At 35.0% G+C, this 13,057-nt stretch overlaps 1 protein-coding gene across 1 annotated transcript; it reads right to left on the reverse strand.

Annotated features, from left to right (window-relative positions):
- Positions 1-1,197: 1,197 nt before the first annotated feature.
- LOC110877895 (nuclear transport factor 2) lies at positions 1,198-12,753 on the reverse strand. The gene is made up of 10 exons (XM_022126116.2): positions 12,507-12,753; positions 12,306-12,420; positions 7,112-7,131; positions 3,926-4,214; positions 3,512-3,849; positions 3,231-3,408; positions 3,041-3,162; positions 2,887-2,952; positions 2,204-2,285; positions 1,198-1,533 (listed from the first exon to the last, which is right to left on the reverse strand). Exons 1-10 carry the CDS (start codon positions 12,549-12,551, stop codon positions 1,445-1,447), a joined length of 1,344 nt encoding a protein of 447 aa, XP_021981808.1. The 5' UTR covers positions 12,552-12,753; the 3' UTR covers positions 1,198-1,444.
- Between the last annotated feature and the right edge of the window lie 304 nt (positions 12,754-13,057).

Here is a 13,057-nt window from a genome sequence, read left to right on the forward strand (position 1 = left end):
ACATTGGGTTTTACAATTATACTTCCGCTAAACACTTAACTATGTTTTTGATTTGAAACACCTTTCATATTGTGTGGTTGAATTTTACTTATTACTTGTTATGTTCAATATGATTGGTGGCTTGATTCTGGTCAGTCACGCCTCCAGGCGGTGGTACTCCGCGTGTGGATTTTGGGGGTGTGACAATGGGTCGAAACGGTTCGGATCAAAACGGTACGGTTTGAAACAGTGCGGGTCGAAGCAGTCGAAGATTCCAATGAATTTACTTTAATTCCTTCACATACAGTAAGGATTTTGAACTCATTTAGTTAAAGAAATTTGAAGGAATTCATGTCTAATTACAATTACAATTCCAATTCCAATTTTATTGTCAACCAAACACATGAAAATTGGAATTGTGATTCCAATTTCATCAAATTCTGTAAACCAAACATCTTAAGGAAGAGATGGAATTCAAATTCCAATTCCCTTAAATTCCATTGAATTCCTGCGAACCAAACGCCCCTTAAGTATTTCCTTGAGACCCATGTATCAATACTTCTTTTTACCGTTCTATACTACACCATTTTTACATGCACTTACGTTATCATTGTAGAGCGTGTGGTCAATACTCTCAACCATCAAGCACGCCCACCACACTTTTGAAAGAGCCATCCTTAGGAAAAGAAGACCATCCTTATATTAAACAAGCTAAGGGGTTGTTTGTTTCACCTCTTGATGAGCTCTTAATGGTTCAGACTTTTTACTGGTTCAGACTATTTTGTTTTGCGAGCAGATGTCTGAATTGTTTGGACATTTGCCTCTGAATGGTTACGCGTTATACTAAGTCTGAATGGTTAAAACCTCCTATCTGAATTGGTCAGACATTTGCCTCTAAATGGTTAAGCATTATACTAGCTCTTAATATAATTCAGACTTCTTACTGGTTTAGCACTTACCTATTCAGAAGTTGTCAAACAGCAACAAAGAAAAACATTAAGATAAGGTGCACAACCTTGCTGAAGAATGCACAGTTATGTTAATTAAACAGAAAACAATAAAAACGATGAGAAACGGGTGCTCTTGGAAGAACAAGAATGTAGTGAAACTTTTAAACCTCTACTACTTAAAAGCAACAAACAAAAAAAGCATCTAAAAATGTGAAAGTTTTTAATAAAAAGTTTTTGAGATAAAAAGTTTTTTGATATAAAATATAAATCATCGAACATCTCAAAAGATCAGGGGGAAAGGTTCACAAAACATGCATCTCTCAAATTGACAGTTAAATAAACAATCAATCAAGAGATCAATAGTTCGCTTGCGCGATATACAATCATTCTCTTTAACAAGATTAGCAAAATGCAACATAAAATCACAACCCAAACACTTGTTTTAAAACCAAAAACACTAGCAGCAAAACAAAGCCTCCACAAACATGGTGGCTTTCTTCTTGTGGTGAAGAAGATTAACGAAAACCGTTTCCTCTTGCATAAGATCCACCACCGTAACGTCCTCTTGATGCATCACCTCGACCTCTCCCGCCGCCTCTTCCTCCTGCTCAAATAACCGCCGATATATAAATATGTTCATTCATAGGGCTAATACTATAAATAAATACCAGTAGACTTACTTTTTTTTGTTTACAAAAGCCCCTCAAACTAATCTTGATATTGGTTACATAAAAACCCACTATAATTACTTATTTTTTTACGAGAAAGTCCCTTAGCTTGTAACAAGTACATGGGAAAGTCTCGCTAAATGTAGCATACTAAAATCCTAAACTTGTCTAAAATGCGGATGCTTTTGAATGACCCTTTCTCAAATTTTGTTAATTTAAATGTTAAAAGATTTAGCGACTTTAATAAACAAAAACTAGTTTAATGACTTCTTTGGGTTTTTATACAATTTTAGTGACTTTAATATATCAAACTGAATTCCGTGACTTGCACGAAGAATAAAAAAGTACATTGGTTTTTCATCCACATAATATTATTGTTTCTTTTAGTATTGAAAAACCGATTCTGTTTTAAACATTGTTGTTCAAAATTCAACTTTCAGATTTTGTTATCGCTAAAATGACTGCCAACACCCTGTTTTATTTCAAGGATATAATGTTATATACTGTTGAAATAATCATATTAAGATCCTCTTACGCATAGAGGTTTTGTATAAAATTAATTAATTAGTGAGATCAATGTAAAACTAGACAACGAGAGGCACATACTTCCACCACGAGTACTACCGCTGTTGTTTGCTCTCCTCTCTTCAATGTAGATTTGTCTTCCTGCTAATTGAATTGGAGATGCCTACAAAACAAAAACAACATGAAGATCAATAATCTGTACCACATTTTTAACAGGCCTCACACAATGATTCTAAAAAGCAAAGCACGACAAATGATACTATTTATAGATATACTAAATAACCTGTTCTTAATAACGAATGTCACATGTGATTACATTACAAAACTATAATATCTCAATAAAAATTTAGTCTTATAACTGACTTTAGAGTTTAAATACACTTTGGGTGACTTTTGACTTGCACAAATGAAACCAAAGTTCACTGGTCTGACCAATCACAAAAACTCGATAACATCATATTTAAGTCATATATAGTTTAAAAAATACAAAAAAAAACTTACAAACATTGTCAAAATCTAAAACAAACGATCCATGCATGCATAAACATTAATATAATCCAATACAAGTGATACATAAACCAAGTTTAAATACCATAAAACACACAAAAAAAAAAAAACCATTGAAGTCACAAAATCTTGGTTTGAAAAATGGTAATTTGTATATGTGCTAAATGAAAAAAAAAATGTAAGAATATTGTTGAAAGCAAAAGAAAATAACATGGAAAAAGCATATAAAACATCGAGTTGAGAAATTAAGCACAGACCTCGATTGCTCTCTGGACACCCTCGAAGTCCTCAAACTCAACAAAGGCAAAGCAAACACCAACATCCTGTAAACTAAGTGAATTAGAAGTTCCATTCTACACTAAAAGTAATAATAACGACAACAGCTAAAAGACAAAACAAGTAACCACCCACCTTCCGATTCTTCATGAATACACCATCCTGCTTAATTTTGCCAAAATTCTTGAACTCTTCAAATATTTCCTGGCTAGTAACAGTAGTTGGCAAGTTCCTCACATAAACAGACTTCGAATCGCCTAAAAATACACACATTATATTACATATTTTGTTCACAGATGCAACACAAAAGAAATACTTTCTTTACCTTCTTCACTAGTGAAAGATTCCTGTGCCAATTGAGTAGTGGAGTCTGATGCCGATGAAACAGGTGGCGGTTGAGTAACGGGTTCAGGAGTCGAATGCCATTCGGGGGCAGGTGTCACACTCTTAGCAGTCGGTGGCTGAAGAGAAACTGATGGCGATGATTTCCCTTTGGATCGCAACTTTTAAAATTCAACATCCATGAGAGAATAAGAATATATTAGTAAACGACATGTCTTGTACTAAAACGCAAGTTACATATGTGAATAGTAAAGAAATGCGTACAATAGAAGCATATGTGAACTTGACAGGCTCTGCAACCACAGCAGAAACTGGTTCTTGAACGTATTCTACAGTGTTCTCTTGAACATATTCATCCACTGTGTTTTGATAATGAATACGTTCTTCTTGTTGTACGTAGTCCACAGTATTGTTTTGAACGTTATCTTCTAGCGGTGGTTGTTCATCATAGGATTCACTTTCATAATCTTCTTCTTCTTCTTCTTCTTCTTCTTGTAGATGTGTTTCTTGAGAAGGATTGTAGTAGCCATCTTCATTGTTTTGTTCTAAATTTAATGAAGTGAGATTTTCCCTTGCTTCAACCTCATAAGCATCTTCACTAACTGCCAAATAAATGAAAATACAAATACAAATAAGCTCATCTAAGGTAAAAATAAGAAAGATAGAAATGGTAAGTACCAGGTAACTCAGAAGTAATTTGTTGAGAATCAACTTTGGCCTCGGGTGGTGGACGCTGATGTGTAACTTCCTCACTTTCAAAGTGGAAGATGTCGTTCATCACAAAGTAACCTTTTTCTTGTGGAGCAAGGAAAAATGTCTGAACAAACTTCTTCCAGCCGGTAAAAAGTTTGGATTTTACGGAACCAGAAACCACAACAATAATGCCTTGGCTCCATGATTCAAGAGAATTTATTGTCTTGATCTCGATCCCGCTAAAATGTAGTGACTGGACAAGTGAATGGATTTGCTACAAAAAGGCACAACATTCCATATAATAAGTATTATGAACATAGTTGTTCATAGAAAATAGCGGACGATAGCAACAAGCTACCTATACGCTACGTAGCGATAGCAATGCGCTATTTTATGTTTAGCGCTATGCAGTTATAGCGGTCCAAAATCAATTAGCGATCAAGGTCCGATATATCATATATATGTTATAGCGGTGGTATAGCGGTGTTATAGTGGTAATTTTTATATCATGCATATTTTATGTATATTTTTATATCATGCATATTTTATGTATTTACATATATATAGATGCCAGCTAACGTACAATACGGTTTAACGTACATCACGTACGACAGATAATTACGCACGTTCATTTGAAAATCACGCACGTTATAAACTAAAAAACCCAAATCACGCATGTTGGAAAACATTAATCACGCACGTTGTCGTACGCATGGTTTAAAAAAACGTTCGAGGCGTACGTATTGAGGCGCGCCTCGAGGCGAAACGGGAAGAAATCGTTTTTGAGGCGGAGCCTTGCTGGCTATTTTTATACGTACGCCTCATTGGTCCGAGGCGGGCCGTATCTATTAGAGGCGGTCGTTTATGAAGAGGCGTACGTGTTTGATGGTAACCGGAGAATTAGGGTTTTGTCCATTGGAGAAGACGGCTGTAACAACAAATGATGCTTACCAGGTGCGGCACTGAAGAAGAACCACGGCAGATGGACATGTAGCGTGGACGATCTAGAAGAAACAAAGCATATGGAATGACGGCTGTATCAACTATTAGGGTTTCTGATGGAGGGTGGAGAGGTTTTTAGATGACGACTAGGTCTAAAGAAGAAGATGAAGTGAGTTTTTATAAAGTTGGGCTCTTTCTTTAAACTTGGGCTCTTTTTAAACTTGGGCTCATTCCTATAACTAAGGAAATTTTCACTTGGCCCAATGAATTCTAGAAGTATTTATTAGAACTTGGAAGTATTATTTTATTTTTTTAAGATATATAATTTTTATATTTATTTTTTAATTGCGACTCGGGCTTACGCCTCGTGAGACGAAGGGAAAACGCCTCGAAACTCGATTCCGTTTTTTTAAACCTTGGTCGTACGTGATGTACATTAAGCCGTATTGTATTTTACACATTTCCTATATATGTGTGTGTATATATATATATATATATATAGGTGAAAGATAAATCGAAAACCCACTTGAGTTGAGAAAACCCAAAAAAACCCTATAACATTTTTATTTTTTTCTAAAAAAACAGGTAATGTAACATAAAATGTACTTGAACATTTTTAGGAAAAAAAATGAAAAAACGTCTACTAGTTTTTTTTTAAATGTTCAAAATTTGTATGTTACATTTTTTTGGAGATATATATTATGTAACATGAAATTTTTAACATTTTTTAAAAAATAAACTACTCGGTGTTTTTTTTGTTTTTCTTTTATAAAAATGTTCAAGTATATGTATGTTACATTTCCTAATTTTTTTTAGAAAAAAATAAAAATGTTACATGGGGTTTTTACAAAGGTTTTTTGAGTTTACACAACTCAAGTGGGTTTTCGTTTAATCGGAGCTTTTTCTATCAGGTTCTTTTTAGGGATTTATACACATGTGTATATTGTTAATCTTTAAACTATACATATGTGTATATTGTCAATCTTATAACTATACATATGTGTATATTGAACAATAACCAAAACTCTATAAACCCTAAACCCAAATGCTAAACCCTAAAACATAAACCCTAAAGCTAAACCCTAATGCTAAACCCTAATGCAAACCCTAAAGCTAAAGCTAAACCCTAATGCTAAACCCTAAAGATAAACCCCAATGCTAAACCATAATGCAAAACCCTAAATACTAATGCTAAACCCTAATGTTAAACCCTAAAGCTAAACCCTAATGCTAAACCACAAATACTAATGCTAAATCCTAAAGTTAAAAGTAAACCATTCACCTAAACCAAAGATTTACAACACTTATTTTTCAATTTTAAACATGTATATACATATATGTATAGTTAAAAAATTGACAATATACACATATGTATAATTAAAAGATTAACAATATACACATGTGTATAAATCCCTAAGAAAAAAAAAACTAATAGAAAAAGCTCCCATTTTTCCAAAAAAAAAAAATTGCATTTTTTACATTTTTTTTTTGCGTTTTTTATTTAGGGAAAATGTGTGGTCCAGAATGCTTCTCAAGTTTCTCAATTAGCCTACTACTCGCACATGATCCACGTCGCCTTGCTAAACGCATTACATGTCCATAATTATCCCATTACATCATAAACATAAATGAGCTTTATAATGCCCAAAAAAGCGGCATTCAAGTTATACGTATATACTTTTTAACATTTCAGCATTCAAGTTTGATTGTGCATATAGTGACTATCATTAAGTAAGCAACTTCAGATCACTAAACCCCGAAAAAGGAAGCAAATTTACACGTCCCAATGGAAAAGTGATCATAATCATAGTCACATAATCACAATACTAGAACTTAAAACCGATCAGTTAATGTCAATTATTGAGGTGTTCATAAATCACAAATCACCCAAACCTCTCAAACCAAAGAAAGCCGGCCGGTTTGAAATACATACCATTGGGTTCACGGTTCGGTTTTGATGAATTGATGATTTACAGTTCGGTTTAATGTTTGGAACATGTAACCGGCCGTTAGACACTTATTATCCTTCAACAATTTTAAAGATTTAAGAATACATTGTTATATCCTTCAACAGTTTTTAAGATTTAATATTATTTTGAATGAAAACAGCCCCTAAATCCAATCTTTCTTACTGGACAGTGAACACCCCTAACCACATCTTAAACAACAAAATCATATAAAAAATCTTGTGGATACTAAAACATCCCATTCAAGCATCAAACAACTTACAAAAATAGCAGAAGCAGTCTGATACAATTGAAGAGAATCTAAGAGAGAGAGAAGGATTCAATCACAATCAAGCTGATCTTTCATTCAGTTACTATCGTTATTATAACGACGATTACAACTAACTACCGGTTTACAACGACTACAACTAACATCTTACAACCAACCCTCTAACTTTCTAACAATTACAATCTAATCCCTGAACCTTAATTCTTATTATTACAATATCAGTCCCTGTAACCTTTAATACGTAACAATACTCCCCCGGTAAAGAAAATTCTTGTCCTCAAGAATTGAAATATGGAAAACGAAGCTGGAGACCCTCCAAATCTTCCCATGAAGCTTCTGAAATAGGTAATCCCTGCCAATGAACAAGCACTCTCATAACAGCTCGATTCCCTCTTTTGACCAATTGCTTGTCTAAAATGGCTCGAGGTTGCAATGAGAATCGAGGACCAGCTGGTAAAGGCACAATAGCAGCAGAAGGTCCTGGAGCTGCTTTCAATAACGACACATGAAATGTCGGGTGAATTTGTGTCTCATCCGGAAGATCCAAACGGTAAGCTACAGACCCAATTTTCTCCAAAATCATAAACGGTCCATAGTATTTGGGATTTAATTTTTTATTATGATGTAATTTGAGGGATGTTTGTACATAATCTTGCAATTTCACATAGACCCAATCACCTGCCTTGAAGTGTCGCTCTGTTCTTTTGGTATCGGCCAATTGTTTCATCCGATTCTTAGCTTTAGCTAAATTAGCTTTCAGCTGAGCGAGTTTGACTTCCCTCATTTGGAACCATTCCTCAATAGAATCAATTTTAGAGTCATTAGGAATGAATGGAATATGGATGGGAGGTGGAACACCATACAGAGCCTCAAAAGGTGACATCCCAATAGCCGAATGGAAGGTGGTGTTGTACCACCATTCAGCTAAAGTCAACCACTTAGACCATTTCATTGGATCATCCATAACCATACATCTCAAATATGATTCCAAACACCTGTTGAGGACTTCTGTCTGCCCATCCGACTGAGGATGATAGGCAGTTGACATAGCCATTTGAATGCCCTGTAATTTCAAAAATTCCTTCCAAAAATGACTGAGGAAAATAGAGTCTCGATCTGATACAATTGTATTTGGGCAGCCATGTAATTTGAAAATTGTATCAAAAAAAATTTGAGCGATACTAGGAGCACTGTATGGATGAGTCAGAGCAATAAAGTGGCCATATTTAGTGAATCTGTCTACTATAACCAGAATAGAATCTTTACCATATGACTTAGGCAATCCATTGATAAAGTCCATTGAAATGTCACTGAAAACTGATTGAGGAGTAGGCAAGGGTTGAAGCAATCCTGGACTAGCTACCCTTTCGTACTTGGCTCTATGACAAACTGTACAATTCTTTACATATTCTCTGACATCTTTGGCACACTTTTTCCAGTAAAACATTTGTTTTAACCTGTGTAAAGTAGGAATATACCCAGAATGCCCTCCTAGAGCAGAAGAATGACATAACTTCAGAATCTCCTGTTTTAACTGATCATCAGCTCCAATGACTATTTTACCCTTCCTCTTAAGAGTGTGACCATCCCAAGTCATATTTTTAATTGTGTTCCCCTCTTGTAATTGATGCAGTAAAGCTTGAATCTTTGCATCAGAATCCCAGCTTTGTGTAATCTTAGGCCATAAACAGGGATCAATAGAGCTCAAACTTATCTGAAATAATGCCAACCCTTCTACCCTTGATAAAGCATCAGCTACTAAATTGTCTACTCCTTGCTTATAGACTATTTCATAGTCATAGCCCAGTAGCTTAGCTAACCACTTTTGTTGCAGAGGCGTACTAATCTTCTGATCTAACAAGTACTTTAAACTCCTCTGGTCAGTTTTGATGATGAAATGTTTAACAACAAGATAATGGTGCCAATGTTTGACAGCCATTAAGATAGCAAGTAATTCCTTTTCATATACTGACATAGCCTGCTGTGTGACAGAAATACCCTTGCTAATGAAAGCCAAAGGATGCCCCTCTTGCATTAAAACTGCCCCCAACCCTTTGGAAGAAGCATCTGTTTCGACAATAAAGGTTTTAGTAAAATCAGGCAAAGCCAAAACAGGAGCAGTAGTTAATGCAGTCTTTAGCTGAATAAAAGCTTGCTGACTGTCTTCTTGCCACAAAAAAGCATCTTTTTTAAGAAGATTAGTCAATGGCCGAGCTATGCTACCAAAAGACTTGATGAACCGTCGATAATACCCTGCTAATCCCAAGAACCCTCGTAATTGTTTCACATTAGTAGGTTGAGGCCAATTAGCAACAGCTGAAACCTTAGCAGGATCAGTACTAACCCCTTCTTTTGTAATTACATGGCCCAGATACTCAACTTTTGTACCAGCAAATGTACACTTAGAACGTTTTGCTAAAAGGGAATTAGCTTTAAACAACTGTAAAACAGCTTCCAAATCTGCCAAGTGCTTTTCCATAGAAGAACTGTACACCAATATGTCATCAAAAAAAACTAGTGCACATTTCCTTAACAGTGGTTTGAATACAGAATTCATGAGAGCTTGGAAAGTTGCAGGAGCGTTAGTAAGTCCAAAAGGAAGTACCAAGAATTCAAAATGACCTTGATGAGTCTTGAAAGCAGTTTTATAGATATCTGGTTCAAACATTCTCACTTGATGATAACCAGATCTGAGATCTAGTTTAGAAAAGATGGTTGCACCCCCTAACTCATCCAACAGTTCATCTATTAAAGGAATAGGGAAACTGTTCTTGATTGTTGCTTCATTCAATTTTCTGTAGTCCACACACATCCTCCACGTACCATCTTTTTTCTTTACTAACACAACAGGAGCTGCAAATGAGCTAGTGCTTTCTCTAATGATACCCATGTCAAGTAATTCTTGAGTCATTTTTTCAATTATATCTTTTTGTGCAGCAGGGTACCTGTAAGGTTTTTGGGCAATCACCTTGGAATCATCTTTAAGAACTATCTTATGATCACAAGATCTTGATGGAGGTAAGGTTGTAGGGACTGCGAAAACATCTTCATATTTCTGCAGTAATTCATCCAAGACAGGACTATTGACTTGTTCTTGTATGGAGGGTAAACTTGGCATTTCTTCATTAGTCACCAGCTGCAACCCAAACATTTGAGCAAGTTGAACAGGTTTGCCCAGTAATCCTTCCATTTTCTCACTTGAACATAAACTCATCTCATTTGTTTTAGAACCTTTAAGTTCTATATTCCTATTATCACTCTTAAACTTCATGGTTAGTTCCTTAAAATTCCATGTGATATCATCTAACTCTTGTAGCCATTGAATCCCTAATACCATGTCATAACTCTTCAAGGGAATCAAAAACACATCTGTCATAAACCAGTTACCCTGCATCTGCCACTTTAATTTCTCACACATCTTTGTGCAGCTCATTTTATTTCCATCAGCAACAGTAATATTAAGAGCAGGCATAGTATGAATAGGACAATGCATTTTATAGGCTAACTTTTCATCAATGAAGTTATGTGTGGATCCCGAATCAATCAAAATGTGTAATACCTTTGTACCAATGGATCCCACGACTCGCATAGTGGAATAAGAAGTGACTCCCAAGATAGCATTTAAGGAAATTTGTGGATCCAATACTTCATAATTCTGAACTTCCTCTTCTGCCTCATCTTCACATATTTCTATTGAAAATAATTGTTTGTTTTTACATTGATGAGTTGGTGAAAACTTCTCATTACACCCAAAGCATTCACCTCTTGCCCTCTTGTCAGCTATTTCTTTGGTTGACAAACTCCTGGTAGTAGTGTTTCTAGGTTTAAACGAAGGAGCTGGTAGCAGTGGAATATTGGCTGAAGATAATGGTGTTGGATTATGAATGGTTTTAAAAGAATTGTGGTTGGTATCAACTGATTTGTATGAAGGTTTATAGGTTGACTTATAAGGTGTAGGATTTGTGAATTTGAGATTATCATCTTGAGTTCTTGCTAGCATATAAGCCTCAGGAAGATTTCTAGGTCTTATCAATTTCAAAGGGTTCCCAATTTCTGGTTTCAAGGCATTAAGGAATAGGCTAATAGCATATTCCTCACAAATGTTAACCCTAGTCAAAGCAAGATCAAATTCTTGACACATTTCCTGCAGTGAACCTGTTTGTTTAATAGAAGCTAATGCTGCCATAGCATTTTGATCCATTATCATAGCAAATCTTGTAGATATGAACCCCTTATATTCCACCCATGTTAACCCTTCTATTGATCCACCTCTAGACTTAACAAATGCCTGATGCCATAACAAAGCAATATCTTCAAGATGAATAATGGCATACCTCACTTTCTCATTCTCAGGAGTTGAATCAATAGCAAAGAAATGTTCAACTCTGCATAACCATCCTTCAATGTTTGTTCCATTGAATTTTGGAAATTCAATCTTTGTAAGTCTGTTAAAACTTCCGTTATTGTTCCTCTGATCACGATTAACTACTTGAGTAGGACCCTGATTATTTGGAATGGTGTTGTTAAGACTTTGTAAGTTCCTGATGATAGATTCCATTTGTGACTCCATTTTTGAAGAACTCTGATTCAATTGATGTCTCATAGCTTCTAATTCCTGGTTCACCGTCATCTTAATAGCTTCCAATTCTGTTAAATTTGAACCAGTTGCTAGTTCCAATCGTTGCAGAATTGCATCATGATCTGTAATTCTCTGTTCCAAAGATTGATTACGAGTCGACATGATTATAGAATGAATTAATCGAATCGATGATTAATTCAAGAATTGAATTGAACGGTAGTTGAATTGAACTGAATTCGATCGAACAATGATCAAATTCGAAATTGAATTGAACGGTAGTTGAATTGAACAATGATGAATTTTTCTTGTGAATTAGGGTTTCAAATCAAAATCAAGAGTGTCCAAGGATTGAACAGCTCTGATACCACTTGATACAATTGAAGAGAATCTAAGAGAGAGAGAAGGATTCAATCACAATCAAGCTGATCTTTCATTCAGTTACTATCGTTATTATAACGACGATTACAACTAACTACCGGTTTACAACGACTACAACTAACATCTTACAACCAACCCTCTAACTTTCTAACAATTACAATCTAATCCCTGAACCTTAATTCTTATTATTACAATATCAGTCCCTGTAACCTTTAATACGTAACACAGTCTCAGTGGATTCACCATCAACCCGAACCATAGTACTGGAATCCGCATAAAACTGATGAGCAAATTCAGGCTGTTGCTGAAGCACCTGATAATATTGTTGCACAAAGTACGAACCCACCTACACAAATAAACAACAAAACAATTATTATCAATATCAACATAAAAGTCGGTTTTTCCAACAATTGTGAATACAATAACCGAAACCTGAGATGCAGTAACGGAAGAAGAAGAAGAGTAGGAATTCGCCATTATTAATCGAACAAGCAAACGTTTTTATTAAACCCTAAGCATAGAGGAGTGTGAATTAGGGTTTCAAAAGTTGCAGGGTTTAACAGAGGGAAGTAAAGATGAGATCTGTGTTGGTGTTTAGGAGTTGAATTGTGGCCGTTGGATTTGGGAAGATTTATTGATATGGACGCTTCGTTGATTTGGGATTGTGATGGCGGTGGAGATTTTTTTGGTCTTCGTATTAGATTAGACTATTTATTAAACATAATAATGCCACACATGCCATCCTAATCATCATTGGGCATTATAGCAAAAATGACGTAGTGAGGCATTATGCCAATAACCCCCATTCAATCATTTCACAATTATTTTTTTTAATTTAAAATATAAAAAACTTCATTAATTTAAAATAAAAATTACAATACTTGAAATAAAAAAAAAAAACTGAAAAAAAAAACAGAAAATAAAAAAACAAAAAAAAACCAAAAAAAAATAAAGAAAAAAAAAGAACATGATCATCTAGAGTC

The sequence above is a fragment of the Helianthus annuus genome, chromosome 11 (assembly GCF_002127325.2).
Source record: "Helianthus annuus cultivar XRQ/B chromosome 11, HanXRQr2.0-SUNRISE, whole genome shotgun sequence".
NCBI classification, from domain to species: Eukaryota; Viridiplantae; Streptophyta; class Magnoliopsida; order Asterales; family Asteraceae; genus Helianthus; species Helianthus annuus.